Raw genomic sequence first — 20,113 nt, 5'->3', positions numbered from 1 at the left:
TGGCTAGTGCGCGTGGGGCGCGGTGACCGGCCTGGCGCGACGGCGGAAGGCGCGCGGCGGGCGCGGTGACCGGCTGAGCGTGGCGGGTGGGCTTCTCTAGGGTGCGAGGTGTGCTATGGAGGGACTGCCTGCTGGCTGCTCTGCTTCTTCGCCTGAGCAGCTCCGATTGGATCTGATGCGAGGTGCATCGATCTGGATGCTGCGCTTCGCGATGTGGCTTTGGTCGCTGCGGTGGTGGTAGCCATGGTGGTGCTGCGGTGGTGGACGACGGCTTCGGCCAGGGGGTGGTGCGTGTCTGGTCGCGGTGGATCGTGGGATCCCGCGGCCAGAATGAGGTCGGCCTCAGCAGGTGGTGGAGGATGGGCGGCGGTCGGTGGTGGCAGGTGGTCGGTGCATCTTCGGGAGAAATCTTTGCTCTGGCCTTCTTCGGAGCCGGCGACGGCGGTGCCCGCGGGTGCCGTGATCTTTCTTGGAAGCGTCGTCGTGAAGGTGTGCTCCTCCTCCCCACGGCTTGGGCTTCGGAGGGAAACCTCAGATCCGTTGGATCGGGCGATGGAGGCGTCTTCGCGTCTTTCTCCTCCTTGGGGGCATCGTCTCGGAGCCGGCTACGACTGGGAGACTGGTGGATGGCGGCATCTTCGCCGTGGATGGCGGCATCTCTGAGGCGGGGCGCTGGTTTCTGTTTGGCAACGATGATGGCGTCGAGAGGAGCTCGGGTCGCGGCGTGGACTTCGATAGACGGTTCTTCCTGGCGTGTCCGAGGTGCTCTTAGGGCATGGTCGGCGCAAGTCCTGCATATTTCCCTGGTGAGGCTCGTCGTCAAAGTCGGAGTTGTCGGTTGCTTGCGCGTGTGGCCATCCGGTGGCATGTGCCGTCGTGGCTTCTATGCAGCTGTTTGCGGGTTGGCTTCGAGGTTGAAGCTCTATGGTGAAGTCGGAGTCGCTGGTTCAAGGCAACCGGTGATGACGATGACGCTTGCGGCTCCTCGGCGAGTGCCTTTCTTCTTTGCAGCTTTGTGTCCCATGTCGGTGGCCAGGTTGGCCGGTGGTGCCCATGTCATGTGGGTTGAGTTGTATCGGTTTTAGCCTGGTTTTCCGTCAATTAACCGGGCAATTCTCTTCTTCTTAATCAATGAAAATGGCAAATCTTTTGCCTCGTTTCAAAAAAAAAAGAAAACTACATAACACTTCCTTAACACAACAAAATAGCAAGTATATATACCCGGGTTTTACAAAATACACGTTCCGATGTCAGTAAACTACATTGCAACCGAGAAATAAATCACAAGTGCAACAACAATATATGTACCAACTAGAAGCACGTGTATGTTATGCGCGCGCTCGGATTCTCCCTCTCAATTAGGGTTTGGGTACAATTGGGGAAGGAGAGAGGAGGAAAGTTACAGAGGAAAACAGGGAAATGGTGGGTTCTTCTTCTCTTTGCTTGACGACCTCTTCCTTGCCCGACCTCTCCTCATATAGATGTCTCCCTTGCCGTGCTCTGTTTCTCCTTCTCTTGGGCCTCGAATGCCCGTGCCAGCCTTCGGTTGCGCCTTGTCGCTTTGGGCCGTTGCCATGTGCCGGCCCAGGACATGACAGTGTACAATTATTGCAACTTCACAAGATATTAATACATTTATCAAAAATATATACGCAAGATACGTCTTCAACTAGGGTTTCTTGCGGCGCCACCGTCGTCATCTGAGAAATTTAGGTTCCCTCGCCTCCGGCTGCCATCTTGGCACTGAAAGCTAGGGGGACCTCGGATCTTCAAGACCTCTATGTTCTTTGCCATCGTCTAGTGATCATCATAGTTCTGTGAGAATAAATTTCCTTTCATTCTTTTGGTGGTGCCATGAGATTAGAGAGTTTTCTGTCCTCTCAGATCCGATTATCTAGATCTGATGAGTTTATGTTGCTGTGCCAAGCCTTTTTTGCTGGTCTGATTCTTTGTGGAGGTGAAATCTTTCATCGACAACATGGTGAAGATATAGTGATTTGACGGCGTGCACTTCTAGGGGGATCATCCCCGGCCCAAGTACGTTCATCGATCAAGGCTTTCCATCTCTTTGGATGGGCGACTCAAGGCGCTTTCAAAAATCATTATTTGTAATGTTCGTGCGGGTGGAAGAGTGACACCATCGTTGCTCCAGTCAAATTGCAGCCTCTTTACCGAAGTCTTTGGAGTTTTTCTTCGAGCAGAGACTGACGCCGTGAAGAAGGTGTTTTCAAGAGATTTCATTGTAATTCTTAGTTATAGGAGTTACTTTGTATTTTCTTGGATTTTAAGTCCAAATCGGTGTACATGTAATTGTTGTGAGTGTGAGTAAAGTTACAGGTGTTTTTTAAAAAAAACTATCAAAAATATATCTGCAATAGGTGCAAGTAGTGATAATAAAGTAGAGAAACCTAACAAAACCAATGCTTGTAACTTGGTATCATCTCTTCTTGGTGCTAGCACAGCGCAGCAATCCTAGAGGCAACCAACAAAGCAGAAGTGTAGGGGTCTCGAGCCGCACCGATCGAAAGAATCAAATAGCAACTGCAGCACCCTGAACAATTACTGAACATATTGTTCCTTCAGACTAGGACCAGCACATCCACCATCGATGAGGTCAGACACGCGGCGACTGATTGGATAGGGTGTGCAGGGATTCTAAGTTTAGAGACCAGATCCGAAGATTTCAGTCGCTGGGTCCGCCCTCGTACGCCACGCGTGAGGCGCGCCAGCGCTCCCGCGCGCCCCCCGCGGGCATCCTATACGCATCCGCACGTCCGCACGTCGCTGCTCTCCAGTTCCGCTGTGAACCCCAACTGCCCAAGCCGATCGACGCCGGCGTGCCTGAAACAGCGCAGACGGCGTGCTGCTCACCTGGGAGGAGCTAAGTAGCTGGCCAAGTCGAGTCGACACAGGATCTCATTCTCCGCCAGCTAGCCGGGGTCGCGCGCCTTGCGGGTGAGGAGGCGAGCGAGCTCACCAGCCAAGTCGATCATGGAGCCGCGGCCGCGCCCGGTGGCCGTCGCCGTCAACGCGCTGCTCTGCGTCCTCTCTCTCTGCGTGTCCGCGGCCGAGGCCGAGAACGTGACCACCTACGACGCCAAGAACTTCGGCGCTAAAGGCAACGGGGTCGACGACGATACCAAGGTACGCACGCACGCATTTGTTTCCCTCTCCGTAGATCGATCGTCTAGTTAATTCGTTCCCTTCTTTGTTGGTATGATCTACGTTGTGCTGGATCGATCGCTATCCGTACGTGCGTTCATGGTGGTGGTGCGCATGCAGGCGCTGGTGGCGGCATGGAAGAAAGCGTGCGGGACGCCTGGCACGGTGACGCTGGTTATCCCGCCGGGGACCTACTACATCGGGCCCGCGCATTTCCACGGTCCCTGCGAGGCCCTCGCCATCACCTTCTTCCTCCAGGCAAGCACTTGTGTCGTGGACTCACCGCCTCAGATTAACCTTGATTCAATATTTTTTTATGTTGCTAAATGGGTGTACCTAAAAAATTATTTGTCCAATCCAAAATCTCTCGTGCGCCTTCTTTCTCACTCAGCTCATGATAGGGAACAAAAATGCGACTCATTATATATGGTTCTGCAGGGGGTGCTCATGGCGGCAACGGATCTGAAGCGTTTTGGCAATGACTGGATTGAGTTCGGGTGGGTGACAAACCTCACCGTGGTCGGCCAGAACGGCGGCGTCATCGACGGCCAGGGCGCCGCCTCCTGGCCATTTAACAAGTGTCCCGTCCGAAAGGACTGCAAAGTCCTTCCCACCGTGAGTATCCTTCCTATCCACCCATGCATGTCGTTACAATATGAAAACTAAAACGGAACACACATGCAATTACAAAATACTTATTGAGTATGATGAGAACAATGTAAGTAAAACATTTGACTTTTAATTTTGCATGCATGTTGCGTGTTGAGGTGAGCCATTTTCCATGGCGTGATGAGATGACACGGTTGCATGTTGAGATAAAATATGTTGGTGAGAATCAATCTGACGATTAAAATGTCTAAATGGATGGGTGCAGAGTGTGATGTTCTTGAACAACCAGAATACGGTGGTGCGTGACATCACGTCGGTGAACAGCAAGTTCTTCCACATCGCGCTGCTGCACAACAACAACATGAGGATGAGCAACCTCCGGATCCACGCGCCGGAAAACAGCCCCAACACGGACGGCATCCACATCGAGCGGAACACGGGCGTGATCATCTCCGACTCCCGCATCGGCACCGGCGACGACTGCATCTCCATCGGCCAGGGGAACCACAATATATACATCGCCCGTGTCCACTGCGGCCCGGGCCACGGCATGAGCGTCGGTAGCCTCGGCCGCTACGTCGGTGAGGGCGACGTCACTAGCATCCACGTCACCGACATGACCTTCCAGGGCACCATGAACGGCGTCCGCATGAAGACGTGGGAGAACTCCCCTACCAAGAGCCTCGCCGCGCGCATACTGTTCGAGAACATGGTGATGAAGGACGTGCAGACCCCCATCATCATCGACCAGAAGTACTGCCCTTACTACAACTGCGAGCACAGGTACGTCTCCGGGGTCACCATCGAGGACATCAAGTTCAAGAACATCAAGGGGACGTCGACGTTGCCCGTGGCCGTGCTGCTCCGGTGCGGCGTGCCGTGCCGCGGCGTCGTGCTGCAGAACGTCGACCTCATCTACAACGGAAAGGCAGGCACCTTGTCACACTGCGAGAACGCCAATGCCACCTACGTTGGCTACCAGCACCCAGAGCCATGCGCCTAGACGTACGGCCAATTGGGTCTCCTTTTTCTTCTTCTCTTCTATCTAGTTAGTTAGCGTTTTCTAGACGATTTTGTTGTTTCTTGTTGCTTATATATAGGACCATGAAATAATTTTATTTAGTTCACAATAAGTTAGTTCTAATACACACGAGGCTACTGGAAGAGGATCTCTAACTTAATTACTAATTGTAATAATAGTGGATTAGTGGCTCGTCATATATAAGTTAAACAAACCTTCACCCGGCCATCAAATTCGCCATCAAGCTTACCAGCTAAGTTGGTCATGTCACTTTCTATGTGTGGATCCGGAGTTCAGCCTGGCAAAACCACCTATTGAAGAAATATGATGTACTTTAAGTTTTGAAAAATTGGCAAAGGATACATGCCAACGAAGAATGCATAAGTAAGCCTGCAATTAAATGTGTTATCGATGAGCAAATGACAGGCCATGCCCACGGCCGTAGAATTTGATAAATTCATAGTGTTTGATATGGTGAATTCCCTTCTGGGTTGTAAGTCTGCTGACTATTCGAACTATGGGGCTATTAGTTTGCAATTCTTTCATCTTAACTTTAAAACGACAATGTTATTGCCAAAGAAAGAAGAAGCAGTTCGTATTGAGCAGTTTAGCCCAATATGTCTTTTGAATGTGAGCTTCAAAATATTCACGAAAGTTGGCACCAACAGATTGACACAGATTCTCCATTCGGCGGTGCAACCGAGTCAGACGACCTTCATGCCTGGGAGTCACATCTTGGAAGGGGTTGTTGTCTTACATAAAACTCTTCATGAAATCCACTCGAAGAAACTAGATGCGGTGATCTTCAAGGTGGATTTTGAGAAGGCACATGACAAGGTCAAATGACCATTCCTACACAGGCCATGTGCATGAAGGGGTTTGATGAAACCCGGAGGAAGCAGGCGGACTCCTTTATCCAAAAGGGCAGTGTCGGGATTAAGGTGAATGATGACGTGGGTCATTATTTCCAAACTCACAAGGGCTTAAGACAAGGAGACCCAGTGTCCCCTATCCTATCCAATCGGAGAAGTCTCCCCCAAGCTTGAGGGAGGTTCTCTTCTTTAATTTACACAAAGTTAAATATTTCCTGTAAATAAATTTGTTTCTTATGAGTAGGAAAACATTTTTCAGAGAAGTAATAAATCATGTCTTGGGGACTACGCACACAACCAGGAACAAGAGAATTAAACCATATCTTAGCATCACCGTGTAATGAGAAAAGAAACAACTTAAGAATGTAGTAGCGAAGTTTTTCCTCATGAGCAAATAGGGTGGCTATATCATTCAGTTTTTAGTAAGATGTGCCACAACAGTTTCAGATTCATAACCATGAAAAGGATCAGATTCAACCAAAGTAATTAACTCAGGATCAACAGAGAATTCATAATTCTTATCATTAACAAAGATGGAAGACGTAGCAAACTCAGGGTCACATTTCATTCTAGCTTTCAGAGATTTTTGTTTTAGCTTACAAAGTAGTTTCTTAAGATCATCTCTATCATTGCAAGCAAGAAATTCCCTAGCTATATCTCCATCCATAACATAACTCTCAGGTATCTTAAGCAATTCATATCTAGGAGAGCCAGGTCTTATAGGTGTTTCATCATTTTCAGTTTCAACAATTTCATCAGTTTCAGCACTCTTAGTTTCTTTAGCTCTAGCAAGTTGTCCATTAAGAAATTCACCCAGTGGCACAGTCTTATTAAGCAAAGTACTAGCATCATCATAAGCATCATTCATAGCAGAATAGCATCATCAATTTCTTGCAACGTATCAGGATTAATAGCAGGTGGTGGTGCTGCAAGGTTACTCAAAACAGAAGATGAATCAAGTGTAGAGCTAGATAACAGTTCCTCGCCTCCCGTCGCCTTAGGGGAACGATCTTGGTTCCATCATCCTTAAGATTCCTCATAGTGATCAACAGATATAAATCTCAAGTGACTCGGCAAATAGAGCTATGCTCCCCAGCAACGCCGCCAGAAAAAGGTCTTCATAACCCACAGGTACAGGGGATCGCAACAGTTTTGAGGGTAGAGTATTCAACCCAAATTTATTGATTTGACACAAGGGGAGCCAAAGTATATACACAAGTATTAGCAATTGCGTTGTCAATTCAACCACACCTAAAAGACTTAATATCTGCAGCAAGGTGATCAATAGCAAAGTAGTATGGTACTTTGATAGTAACGGCAACAATAGCAATAGAAACAGTAGCAATTTTGTAGTGATCGTAACAGCAAACAACGAAAATAACTTAGCAAAGATCAATATATGAAAAGCGTAGGCATTGGATCAGCGATGGATAATTGCATTGGATGATATTCATCAGGTAGCAGTTATAACCTAGAGCGATACAGAACTAGCTCCAATTCATCAATGTAATGTAGGCATGTATTATGTATATAGTCATACATGCTTATGGAAAATAATTTGCATGACATTTTTTGTCCTACCCTCCCGTGGTAGCGCAGTCCATAAGGAAACTAAGGGATATTAAGCCTCCTTTTAATAGAAAACTAGAATAAAGCGTTAGCATTTAGTGAACTAGTTGATACCCCGCGCGTTGCTGCGAGACTTTATGCTTCGAATGAGCAGATTCAAAGAAAAACATATACTGTATGAATGAATGGAAAATACAACTTGAATGTTTGAACACTACATTTACATTTTAAATTTTGATTTTGGAGATCAAATGGAATATTGATATTTACATTTCAAATGTTGAACAAATATATTTCTGAACAAACATAAAGAGAATTATCAGCACCGTGCACCGATTTCTCTCAAGTAACTATGTTGGATTTTAAGAGCACTTAAGTACTTCTTGTACAGTTGGTTAGCCTATAGTCGCTCCAAATGAGGCATTTTCTCACCTACAAAATGTACAAATTTGTGTGACCAAATCTTGACAACTGGAAAAATAAAGTATGGGCATATGATAGTACATGTAAAGCACACCTGAGAAGTCAGATAAGATATGTTCCAAACATCCAGAGAGGCATCATGAATATCATACATCGGTAGAGTTATTTTATTACTTAGGAAGCAGTGTTGTACAGAAATAAAACTAAATTTTATTTATTCATAATTGCATGATAATTTCTTGGGAAGACATATACCTCTAGGTTGTACCTTGTATAGAAAATCCCTACTCAAATGATTTCATGGTTTACAGCCGCAGCAAAGTACTCCCTCCGTTTCAAAATAGATGACTCAACTTTGTACTAAAGTTAGTATAAAGTTGAGTCATCTATTTTGAAATGGAGGGAGTAACAATTAGGAGCTGCGTTGTACTTGGCATTCTTGATTCTTTAAATAAACTGAAATAGGATCAGAATAGACTCTTCATATTTACTCTGAATATTTTGGTTCATAGCAACCCCATTAAGATCGCCGATGAGTGGAAGCTGCAAGATCTCCTACTAAAGCGAGTCACGACAATGAGGTAACATGTTCTACCACAACTGGAAGGAAAGTTTTAAACATGAAGTGTGTATGACATCCAATAGAGCTAGGGGAACAACCTACAATGCTCAATAATTTCTCTACAATCCGACATCATCTTTTGATTTTTTTATGGTGTGCATGACAAAATGAATAATGAAACTCCAACCCTCCATGTACCATAACCGTCCATGTTTCATTGTTCTGATGTAGCAAATTAGATAGCACAATTTAACAATAATCCAGAAGAGCAACCAATAAGCGTGTATGGGATGGCAAATAGTGCAAACATCCATTCATATGCAAACACAAGTATAGAAGGCATGGGAAAATAATAATCATGAAATTATATAGGATAACCCGACAGTAAGTAGCAAGATAGTGTACCAACAGGTTGCGGGAATCCAAATTTCTCTAAGCACTGTAACCCGTATGATAGTAACATACATGACGGCAGCCAATAAATAGCACGGCAAGGCTAATTTGAGTGTTAATGATCAGTGATTAAGGTAAGATGGTACTTACTGTTATGTCTCCTCATCATAATCCACTCTGTCCTAGAACAAATATACTCCCATATTCGTGTTTCAGTGGAAATTATGTATCATAATGGTAAACCTGCGGTATCGCTTATAAGACCAGTAAAGATGTAGCACAGTGAGGCTAATTTGAGTGATATAATCAGGGATTAAGGTAAGATGGTACTTACTGTTATGTCTCCTCCTCATAATTCACTCTGTCCTAGAACAAATATACTCCTGTATTTGTGTTTCTGTGGAAATCATGTATCATGGTAAGTGGTAACCCTGCAGTATCGCTTATAAGACCAGTAAAGATGTATTAGAGATAAGAGAGAAAATGTGTTGCTTAATGTCACAAAGCAAATTTACAATCACCAGCCCAGAACATGCTCCAAATCTGGCTCCGTCCTTGATCTTCATAGCCAGACAATATCACCACCATGGCTATGTAATCAAGATTTTAGCAGGTTGTTTAAGGCACTTGCTGTTTCCCTATGTCCTGTATAATCAATAACTGAACCAAGACGTGCAGTCTTCAAATTCCTATGAAAACTTTAGTCTTGACTTATAAATTTATAATTAGCTACTATACTGGAGATGGAGTGGTGGCGAAGAGGGAGCATCTGAAACCTTCCTGTAAGCGGAAAGACGTTTGATGCGACGGTGGCATCCCCCGGAACTCACCAGCTGCTTCACGTCCCACAATTTATCTTTGTACCACTGCCTGCACACATCCCATGACGGAAATCTCAGGACCAGGTGGTGACAGATGCCGATGTATCGCAGGTGAGGCGCAAGAGAGACATACCATGTGGTGAAGATCTTGATGAACTGGGCGTTGGGCAAGCGTCGATCCGTGGGCATGAGGGAGGAGGGTGTGAGCCATTCCCGGTGGCGCTGAAGGAGGTCGGCCGGTGACGTGAGGTTGAAACAGGGGCACATATCGGTGATGGAGGAGGTGTATCCGCAGCTAGGTATCGGTGAGGCTGTCGGCAGTGGCATGTGAGCGGCGGCACACGGCGGGATTGGGCCAAGTGGTGCGCGTAGTGGCTTGGTCGAGGGCGCCGCCAATGGTCAGGTGGTTGGCGATGGCGCACTGGTCGCTGGCGGTGACCTGTGGGGTCCAGGCGGGGAGGCGCGTGGGGAATGGGCAGCGGTGGGTGGCGCTCGTGGGGTGGATGGCTAGGGGCAGCACCTATCTTTGTCCAGGCCAGGCGGCGGCCGGTGCACTTCTAATCGTTGTGGTGAAGATGGAAGAACGACTCCAACTATTAATTTGGGAAAAGGTGAATAGGAATTGGTGATGGAAATCAATGGAGAAGATGAATAGGAATTAGTGATGGAAATCAATAGAGAGAGGAGTAAATTTGGGAGATTAATGGGCAGTAGTTGTCGTTGGTTCTTCTTCACGGATATTTATGGGCTTTAAATGGGGCTTTTTAGTGTCCAAATTGGTGAAGTGTACGCCCAGCCCAAAAAATTGAGTCGGATGCCAGCAGCGAGCACTATGGCTGGAAAAGAACGAAACGGTACGTTCACTTAGCGGTGGCAGCCCGTAGTAATTTTCTGAACCTTTGATCAAACGGTTGCAGGCTTCTCAACTTTACTGAATCAACGGCTATAACAATTGGAGTGATGTGGCTTCATGAGAAGGCAGGAAAATCATCTAGTGGGGTGCCCCTATTTAGATATAGAAGATACATGAACTCCTCAAACTATGGTAATCACCGAAAACAATCCTGATTATTGTCACATTGGGGTATGCAGATCATAACATGTAATAGGTGCATATAACTTGCAAGATAGGATCAAGAACACACATATATTCATAAAAACATAATAGGTTCAGATCTAAAATCATGGCACTCGGGCCCTAGTTGTCGGATTCAGGGCTACGCAGACCCAAGAAACGTTTGAACTCTGGGGCGTGTGTGAATAACTCAACCTCTCCAGCCAACCAATTCGTCACCCCCATGCCCTAGCTCGACGAACAAACAAGAAGATGGACATGGCAGTTTACCCAGGTTCGGGTCACCTTGCGGTGTAAGGCCCTACTCTTGCTTTGGGGTGGATTAACCTCACGAGGGGCTGATGATGAACTAGTACAAGGGAAGAACAACCTCGCGAGGTCTGCTCTAGTGTGGGTGTGAGCTGAAGGGATTCGACCTCGTCCTATGGTGGTTGGCTAGCCAATATTTATAGTGGCCTTGGTCCTCTTCCCCTAAAACGTAGGAGGGAAGGGATCCCACAGTGCCAATTCAAACGGGGACAAGTAGTACACCTTATCCTAACAAAAGGTGGTCTTCTCCTGCAAAGCTCCTGGTCGTGAGGCTGCGGTGGACTCGGCGATGACATCCGTCCTGCTGTCCTGGCAGTCTTGGTCTTGTTGCACGGGAATGGAAACCTTTGGGCAATTCCTCAGGACCCCGCGCCTGCGCTTGCCTCCTTAGCACCAAAGAGGAAACCTGCTGCTCTGCGCCCGCTGAGGGAGTCCTGGATAAGGGGGTATCCGGACAGCCGAACTATGTACTTTGGCCGGACTGTTGGACTACGCAGATACAAGATTGAAGACTTCGTCCCGTGTCTGGATGGGACTCTCCTTGGCGTGGAAGGCAAGCTTGGCGATTCGGATAATAGATCTCCTTCTCTGTAACCGACTCTGTGTAACCCTAGCCCCCTCCGGTGTCTATATAAGCCGTAGGGTTTAGTCCGTAGGACACAACAACAATCATACCATAGGCTAGCTTCTAGGGTTTAGCCTCTACGATCTCATGGTAGATCAACTCTTGTAATACTCGTATCATCAAGATCAATCAAGCAGGAAGTAGGGTATTACCTCCATCGAGAGGGCCCGAACCTGGGTAAACATTGTGTCCCCAGTCTCCTGTTACCATTGGCCTTAGACGCACAGTTCGGGACCCCCTACCCGAGATCTGCCGGTTTTGACACCGACATTGGTGCTTTCATTAAGAGTTCCACTGTGTTGTCGCGATAAGGCTTGATGGCTCGCCTCGTTGTCAGGGACAACATCACCTCTGGGGGAGCCCTAGCCCTAGGCCAAACTCTCTGACTGGGCGGCTTCGTCATGACTGCTCGATCAGCTGTCGCGCCGACAATGACTTCTCGAGTCATCAAAAACAGCCTCCATGTTGATTTGGAATTCGTCGAACTGATGAACCCAATGGAGCTCTCTTCCTTCAATGAGCTCTTGGATCGCATCGCCGCCCTGGGCGTCGCTACAGACTATGACCGGATCGGGCTTAAACCCGACCAAAGGGAGATTTACTCTCCGCCGGTCACCCATGAGATAGCGGTAGTGGAAGAGCATCATCTGAATTCTCCCTCTATTTTGAGGATGAACTATGTCCGGATTTCTGAGCTCCCTGAGCTGAACACCCTCTCGCGGGAGGACACGGCCCAAACCCCGAATTCAGAGTCGGGCGGCGGGCCGAAGAAATTGGGCAACATCTCAGAGCCCGAGCTATTAAACTCGGAAGCTTCTTGGCCCCTGGGTTTTGGATTGGGTCAGGATTCGAATTCAAAGCCACCCACCCACCCAGATTTATTCAATCTTCTGCATATCAGACAAGAGCCACAAGAGACAATACATCATTACTGGGCCAGATTCCTCCTTGTGTTAAATAGGGTTAAGGATTGTCGTGAGGAAGACGCGATCTCCCTCTTTTGCAACAATTGCACGGACAAAGGGATCCTCAACGCTATAAGTCGCCGTGACATAGTACACTTCGCTGACTTAGCGGCCATAGTGCAGAAATACTGCGCAATGGAAAGCACCTGGAAAACCCAAACAAACTTTTGGGACAATCCGGCTCTCGCTAAACCCATCATCCAAACTAAAAGGGCAAACTCTCGTAAGTTACCCGATTTAATTACAAAAAGACCAAAGCCTGATACAAGGCATGGAACCGTATTGGAGGAATGGCTCAATGGGCCTTGCAAACTTCACAACACACCGGACGCCACGCCAACTCATAGCCTTAGAGCATGTTGGATACTCCGGCAGGTAGCAAAGAGCGGCAAGGATCTCCTCATAAACCATACAATAGAACAACATCCCACCAGAAATAACAATACGGTATTGACAGTCTTCGAGACTTTTGCCTCAAACAATAGGCGCAAGCGAGCTCAACGCAGCCTCGCCGAAGTTTGCCACATGGCAACAATAAATCCATGGAATGACACGGCTATAACCTATAACGCCAGTGACAAACCTCAATTCCGAACAGTCCGGGCACCAGCCGCTTTGGTCCTTAGTCCAATCGTGGACGGCTTCCGGCTCACTAAAGTGCTCATGGGCGACGGAAGCGGACTAAACCTCATCTATGAGGAAACCCTCAACAAGATGGAAATTGACAAGAACCGCATTGAGCGAAGTAGCACAACCTTCAGGGGAATCATCCCCAGTTGGGAGGCGCGATGTGCAGGAAAAATCACACTGGATGTGGTATTCGGCATGCCGGAGAATTGCAGGTCCGAAGAAATCACATTCCAAGTGGCCCCGTTCAGCAGCGGATACCACGCCCTCTTAGGGCGGGACGCATTCACGAGCTTCCAAGCTATACCCCATTATGGGTACATGAAGCTCAAAATGCCCGGGCCCAATGGAATATTCACTCTAGCTAGTGATCCGGACATCGCACTCCGCGCCGAAAATAAAACTGCCGCACTAGCCCTGGAGGCATTATCAGAAGCCCTCGCGGCCCAAGAACTGACAACGCTGCGAGCCACGGTGGACAGAGACGACGGGATACTAGACAAGTGACCCAAGTCCACCTCTTTCAAGCCCGCGGACGAGATAGTCAAATTCCAGGTCCACCCAACGGACCCTACAAAGACAGCTTCCATCGGGACACAGCTGAACCACATAGTAGACGCCGCACTATGAGATTTCCTGTGCGAGAATTGGGATATTTTTGCATGGCATCCTTCAGACATGCCGGGCATCCCACGCAGGTTGGCCGAACACATCCTCAATATTCTGAAAGGATACAAGCCAGTCAAGCAGACTCTTACGGGTTTCTCAGAGCCTAAGCGGCAAGCCATGGGAGAAGAGCTAGCCAAGCTACTCGAGGCCGGATTCATCAGAGACATCAAACATCCGGATTGGCTAGCAAACCTGGTAATGGTACCAAAGAAGGATAAATCCTGGCGCCTATGTGTCGATTTCAAAGACCTCAATAAGTCTTGTCCCAAGGATCCCTTCCCCCTCCCCCGCATTGATCAAATTATCGACGCCACCGCAGGACACGACTCATTGTGTTTCCTCGACGCATACTCCGGATACCATCAGATCAAGATGGCAGAGTCTGACCAAGCCGCAACGGCCTTCATCATGCCATATGACCCCTTCTGTTTCAATACAATGCCTTTCGGGCTCAAAAACGCCGGCGCAACCTATCAACGCATGATTCAGACATGCCTAGAAAAACAAATCGTAAAAATAGTAGAGGCTTACGTAGACGCCGTGGTCATTAAAACAAGACACGTGGAAACTCTAATAGATGACTTGAGGCTCACGTTCGACTACCTCCGAACATACGACATCAAGCTCAACCCGAAGAAATGTGTCTTTGGTGTACCCTCCGGGAAATTTCTCGGCTTCATCGTTTCCAATAGATGAATTGAAGCAAATCCGGAAAAAATCCGAGCTCTGTCACAGTTGGCTATCCCAACAGACCTCAAGCAGATCCAAAAACTAACTGGATGTGTGGCTGCCTTAAGCCGCTTTATCTCCCGATTAGGATAAAAGGCACTAACTCTTTATCGCCTTCTTCGATGCACCGAACACTTCAAGTGGACAGATGCGGCCACGACGGGACTGGAAGAAATAAAGGCCCTCTTGGCCACAAATCCAGTCCTGACCGCGCCAAATACTGGCGAACCCATGCTATTATACATACCTGCAACACACCAAGTTGTAAGCGCAGTGCTCGTCATCGAGCGAGAAGCAGACGGACACAGGTTCCCGCTACAAAAGCCGGTATATTACGTGTCCACTGTCCTCACTCCATGCAAATCTCGGTACCCACACTATCAAAAGATAGCGTTCGCGGTCTTCATGGCATCCCGGAAGCTACGACACTACTTTCAAGAGTGTTCGATTACGGTGGCCTCCGAAGTACCACTCAACGATATCATAAACAACTGCGACACCACGGGCCGAATTGCTAAATGGGCTATCGAGCTCCTTCCGTTCGACATAACATATAAACCACGGTGGGCCATTAAGTCGCAAGTTCTGGCTGTCTTTGTCGCTGAATGGACAGAAGCCGAACTCCCTAAAGAGTACGACGCGTACTCCAATTGGATCATGCACTTCGATGGCTGTAAAATGTTGGCGGATTGAGAGACGGTGTTGTCTTGAACCCCCATCGGAGACACGGTTCTATACGTACTCCAAATACTATACGAAGAATCCAACAATGAAGCCGAATATGAGGCTGTGTTGCATGGTCTTCAGATGGCAGTCTCCATGGGCATCCAATGCCTCGAAGTGTGCAGGGACTCGAACCTCGCAATATCTCAGATAAATGGAGACTTCGATGCCAAAGATCCGAAAATGGCAGCTTATTGTAATGCCGTCCTCAAAATATCAGCTCGGTTCGAGGGGCTTGAATTCCACCATGTGGTCAGAGAAAATAATCAAGCGGTCGATATTCTCGCCCGCATTGGCACTAAACGCGACCCCGTCCCACCTAATATCTTCTTGGAAAGGCTGTTCAAGCCGTCCGTGGTATGGGAAGGGGCGTCCGGCAATATTAGTCCGGCTCCGAACACAACCCCAGATTTTGAACAATCTGACATAATCGGAGGCTCTACCACCGAAATAACACCTTCGGCCCACGAAATCATGGTTGTTATTGCCCCATGGACCGATCCCTTCTTGGCCTACCTAAATAGGCAAGAGCTCCCCGAAGACCAAAATGAGGCACGTTGTATTGTGCGACGCTCTAAAGCCTACAAAGTCCATGAAGGAGATCTCTACAAGAAGAGCACCACCGGAGTGCTCCAACGATGCATCTCCGAGGAGGAAGGGCGGAAGCTCTTAACCGAAATCCATGCCGGACTCGGCGGGCACCACGCTGCAGCCCGGGCACTTGTAAGCAAGGCCTTTTGGACAGGTTTTTACTGGCCGACAGCCAAGGCAGATGCACAGGACCTTGTCCAACATTGCGTTGGTTGCCAATTATTTGCCAATCAGAGCCATATGCCCCCTACTGCTCTCCAGACAATCCCCATAACTTGGCCCTTCGCGGTCTGGGGGCTGGACATGGTGGGACCCCTTTCAAGGGGGAAGCCATAAGAGAAAAATATTTATTGGTCATGGTGGACAAGTTCACCAAATTGATAGAAGCCAAACCAGTTAAAACGGCCGAATCCGGACCAGTGATAGACTTCATATCAGGGGTTGTACACCGCTACGGGGTCCCCCACAGCATCATCACTGACAATGGCTCGAATTTCACAGCCGATGAGGTGAAAACTTGGTGCGGCAAAATGGGCATCAAGCTCGACTACGCCTCTGTCTATCACCCCCAAACAAACGGTCAAGTCGAACGTGCAAATGGTCTCATCATGAGCGCCATCAAACCCAGACTAGTGCGATCCTTGAAGGAACCATACACACATTGGGTCGAGGAGCTCGACTCTATACTCTGGGGCTGCGGACCACGCCAAATCGTACCACTGGATACACACCATTTTTTATGGTGTACGGCGCAGAAGCAGTACTACCCTGCGACATAATCCATGACTCACCTCGCGTGCGCATGTACGAAGAGAAGGAAGCCGAGTTAGATCGGCAGGACAACTTAGATGCTTTGGAGGAGGAAAGTGATGTCGCAAAAGCCCGTTCTGCATTCTATCAGCAACAGGCTCGAAGGTATCTAAGCAGAGAAGTACGGGCCAAAACTTATAACATTGGCGAACTAGTTCTACGCCTCCCCGAGAAGAAGAAGGACAAGCTCAAACCCAAGTGGGAGGGTCCCTTCATCATCGATAAAGTTCTCACCGGAGGAGCGTACCGCCTGCGCGGTGCATCTGATAACATACTCGAGCCGAACCCATGGAACGCGGCCAGACTCCGAAGATTCTATGCCTAGTGCCGAACTCAGTGTTTGTCTCCTTACCTCCGCTTCTTCAATTACGTTCATTTTCTTCCTTTCTCGCCCTCTTTTCCCTTTTCACATACAACCTTGCAAAACTGCACGGATGCCCTGACCGCTCTGGCCGCACTACGTGTGCACACTATACCTAGGGGCTTCCTATCCGGAAGCTAAATATAACTAACTTCATGGCTTCTCGCCAGCCACATATGCGTTTTTCTCATATGTGCCTTTTCTTCACCATTATATGCATCGATATGAATTAATTAAGTTTTGGCCATGCTGGGTTGCCTGGCTCTTGTGTTTATGCCCTACGTTCCCGTTAATTCGGCTAGGGCATAAGGGGAGCACCTCTGCGATTGTTACTGCCGGTTGAGCCGGATGTGTACCTCAGACTGGGTGAAGCTGAAAGCTAGTGTTCTTAAGGGAATATACGATTGGTGAACAAAAGATGTTCTCATTCATTACAACGTAAATCCCCAGATGTTTTGTTTCCTGCGTTTCTGTTCGCAGTTCGGACATGCACATCGATGCATGCGCACCCAGAGAAAGGAACCCCTAACGGAACTATTCTCTCTGGAAGATGTTTCTTACTATCCATGTAATATAACATACTAGTTGGGTACTTGTCTGTTCAAGCATTTATGACCCCTACGCCTAGTTTCCATGCATACTCAGTTTTTCATAACTGTGCGGGTATTCGGATACACTCCGGACTGTCGGGTCTGGGGGCTGAAGCGAAAAGGTCCGCCATGACAAATGATTTTCAATCCGGCTAGGGAGTACATAAGTCCATCCAAATTACATAGTCATTTAGACTGGCTGTATTCTTCCTCTATACCATCCAACAGGCTATCTAGCTTACAATCCTGTTGGGAATACTTTGTGGCTAACGCTACTTGGTCATATACCAGACTTACGGGTATCTCTTGCCCATCTGCCCCCGTTGGTCCGACTTCGGCCATATGGTTCGGGTCAGCCTTGGCGTATCGCGTCTTCACCATGGCCCACGCTTCCCTCGCACCTTGTCGGCAGGCTGATATCTTCCATAACCGGAAGCGCTGTCGTGCTCCTTTGAGCATCTCCACAAGCTCGTTCATGCCTCTTGACAGGGAAGCGGATGGCCACAAGGCCTGGGCAATACCCTGCATCACCTGCCGCGCTCGTTCGTGAAGTTGTGAAAGATATTGCAGCATATCGCCAGCGGATCCGGGCATCTCCTCTTCAGGACGGCCCGTCAGCATATGTGCAGACATAAATTTGTCAATACGCTTCCTCGCCGAACTATACCACAGTTCGTTTAAGCACTTACTATAAATGCCGCGTCGAAGCCTCATGTTCTCCTTCACGGAGTCAGTGAGCTGAGCCTGAACATCTTTTAATTCGACGCTCAGTCGGATATTGGCATCTTGGAGATTATTTCTCTCTTGAATAGCCTTCGTCAGCACACGCTCGCCCACCTTCAGCTGACTTCACAGATGTGGCTCATTATCTTCCACAATCTTCGGATTCTCTCCGGGATCATCTGTAATATCTTTTTTTATAAACCATGCCGAATAAATAACTGGTACAAGGATAGTCTTACCAGAAGAGGCCCTTTTTGATTCCTCTTGTTCGGCAACCGCGGCCCTCAGCTGGGCCTTGCATTCCTCCAGTTCTTGAGATAAATGGGCATTCTTCTCTATCAGAACCTATGCATACAATGATCCTTAAATCAGTTGTGCCAACTGTTTCAAGTCTCAGGGGCTACTACTACACATACTTATCAGATTTTCTTACCCGTATATCCTTCACATACTGGTCCGTTGCTCTGGCAAGTCCATCTTGAGTGGCGCGAATATATGCGTCTCCGGAGTTGAAGGCATCAAAAGCCTCCTCGGAGAAAATACCATTGCGAAGTACGGCCCGTCTGCGCCGATGATTCATGGCACTCCTCACTTCGGAGTTGGAAGCCGAAAGCATGTCCGCATCCTCTGTGGGAGGGCAATTCGGTGTCGCCCCCACATCAGCCTCCACTCGTGAATCCGCTTCCGGAATCCGGCTGCTGGAGGCGTGGCCGGCAGGGGATCCGGATGTAGTCCGGCGGATGTTTTTCCTGCCAGGATGCAATGCAAACTATCACAATTTGGCAAAGATAATCACAGAGCAAAGTCCAATTCATACCTCTGCCCCGGCGTCTCAGTTCTAACCGCCTTCCTCTTACGCCTGCCCAAACCGGATGCCTCCTGCAGATGAGCCCCCGTGGGCCCGGCACAGCGTCCTGATGGCCGTTTCTGCAAAAATACAACATGTGCGCTCAGGGCACGGCACAATCCGGAATTTAGGGCTCCGACTTTACTTACGTTCGACACCGGGAGCAGCCCGGGATAATCAACAAGGATGGCCACTAAAGCGCCGTCGCGACTTGCTTGATAAAATGTCCCGTCTACAAGTTCCATAGATATATCCGGATCTTCTTCGAGTCTGGGGTCGAGAGCCTGGCCAGGATCCTCTAGCTACAGAGGTGAGCTGTTGAACTCCTCCACGGCCCTCCTCAGTTCCTGCTTTGGAAATAGCAAGATAATTGACTGGTGACAAAGGACACAGGTGTGAATAGAGTCGAGTAAAGGAATTACAACTTACCCAGCTTGGGGGGTTGTACATGGAAAATCCATCCCGTGGCTTAATGCGGAGGAGCTCCTCCTCTTCCCCTTTGTACAAATCAGACAGTATTTTCGCCAGTGCGACGGCAGAGTCCGGACCTTTACGACTGCAGAGGGTGGCGTCATCTTCTCCGTTGAAGTGCCACATGGGTTTCCCTCGATATTGAAGTGGCTGCACCCCCCGCATGATGCATATTGACATAACCTCTGTCATTGTCAATCCTGATTGGCCAGAATTTTTATCCGGCCCATCAGATAGAGGACCTCCCTGTCGTCTTCCTCCTGGGGGCTCCGCGGGCGCCAGTTTTGGCGTTTCTTCAGCGGGGCGTTGGCAAACTCAGGAAGGCCCGTCCGGACTGGGTCCGGAAGGGGAACGTCATCTACATAAAACCACTCTGAGGGCCAATCTTCGGATGCCTTCTTTGGAGTGCCGGACAAGTATCCGGCCTGGGCGATGCGCCATATTTCGGCTCCGCCCACTTGATATATAGATCCCTCCTGATTGCGAGGGATGAGGCAGAATAGCCTCTTCCATATCTCAAAATGAGCTTCGCAGCCCAGGAAAAGCTCGCATAAGGCAACATACCC

At 48.5% G+C, this 20,113-nt stretch overlaps 1 protein-coding gene and 1 long non-coding RNA gene across 3 annotated transcripts; one reads left to right on the top strand and one right to left on the bottom strand.

Moving 5' to 3' along the window:
• The first annotated feature begins 2,633 nt into the window (after window positions 1-2,633).
• Window positions 2,634-4,952, top strand: LOC123042126 (exopolygalacturonase). Its single transcript, XM_044464646.1, has 4 exons — window positions 2,634-3,144; window positions 3,283-3,420; window positions 3,601-3,777; window positions 4,037-4,952. Exons 1-4 carry the CDS (start codon window positions 2,992-2,994, stop codon window positions 4,772-4,774), a joined length of 1,206 nt encoding a protein of 401 aa, XP_044320581.1. The 5' UTR covers window positions 2,634-2,991; the 3' UTR covers window positions 4,775-4,952.
• A 2,436-nt stretch (window positions 4,953-7,388) lies between these two features.
• On the bottom strand, window positions 7,389-10,037 carry LOC123042125 (uncharacterized). 2 transcript variants are annotated; one of them, XR_006418712.1, is made up of 4 exons: window positions 9,566-10,014; window positions 8,946-9,481; window positions 8,762-8,854; window positions 7,389-7,665 (listed from the first exon to the last, which is right to left on the bottom strand). It is a non-coding gene; the product is annotated as an uncharacterized lncRNA (long non-coding RNA). The 2 variants fall into 2 exon arrangements; XR_006418711.1 differs by having other exon boundaries at window positions 7,389-9,481; window positions 9,566-10,037.
• Window positions 10,038-20,113: the final 10,076 nt, after the last annotated feature.

This window comes from Triticum aestivum, chromosome 2B, assembly GCF_018294505.1.
Source record: "Triticum aestivum cultivar Chinese Spring chromosome 2B, IWGSC CS RefSeq v2.1, whole genome shotgun sequence".
Taxonomy (NCBI): Eukaryota; Viridiplantae; Streptophyta; class Magnoliopsida; order Poales; family Poaceae; genus Triticum; species Triticum aestivum.
Note: the sequence above shows the minus strand (reverse complement) of the source record. Positions and strands in the feature narration are given on the sequence as shown.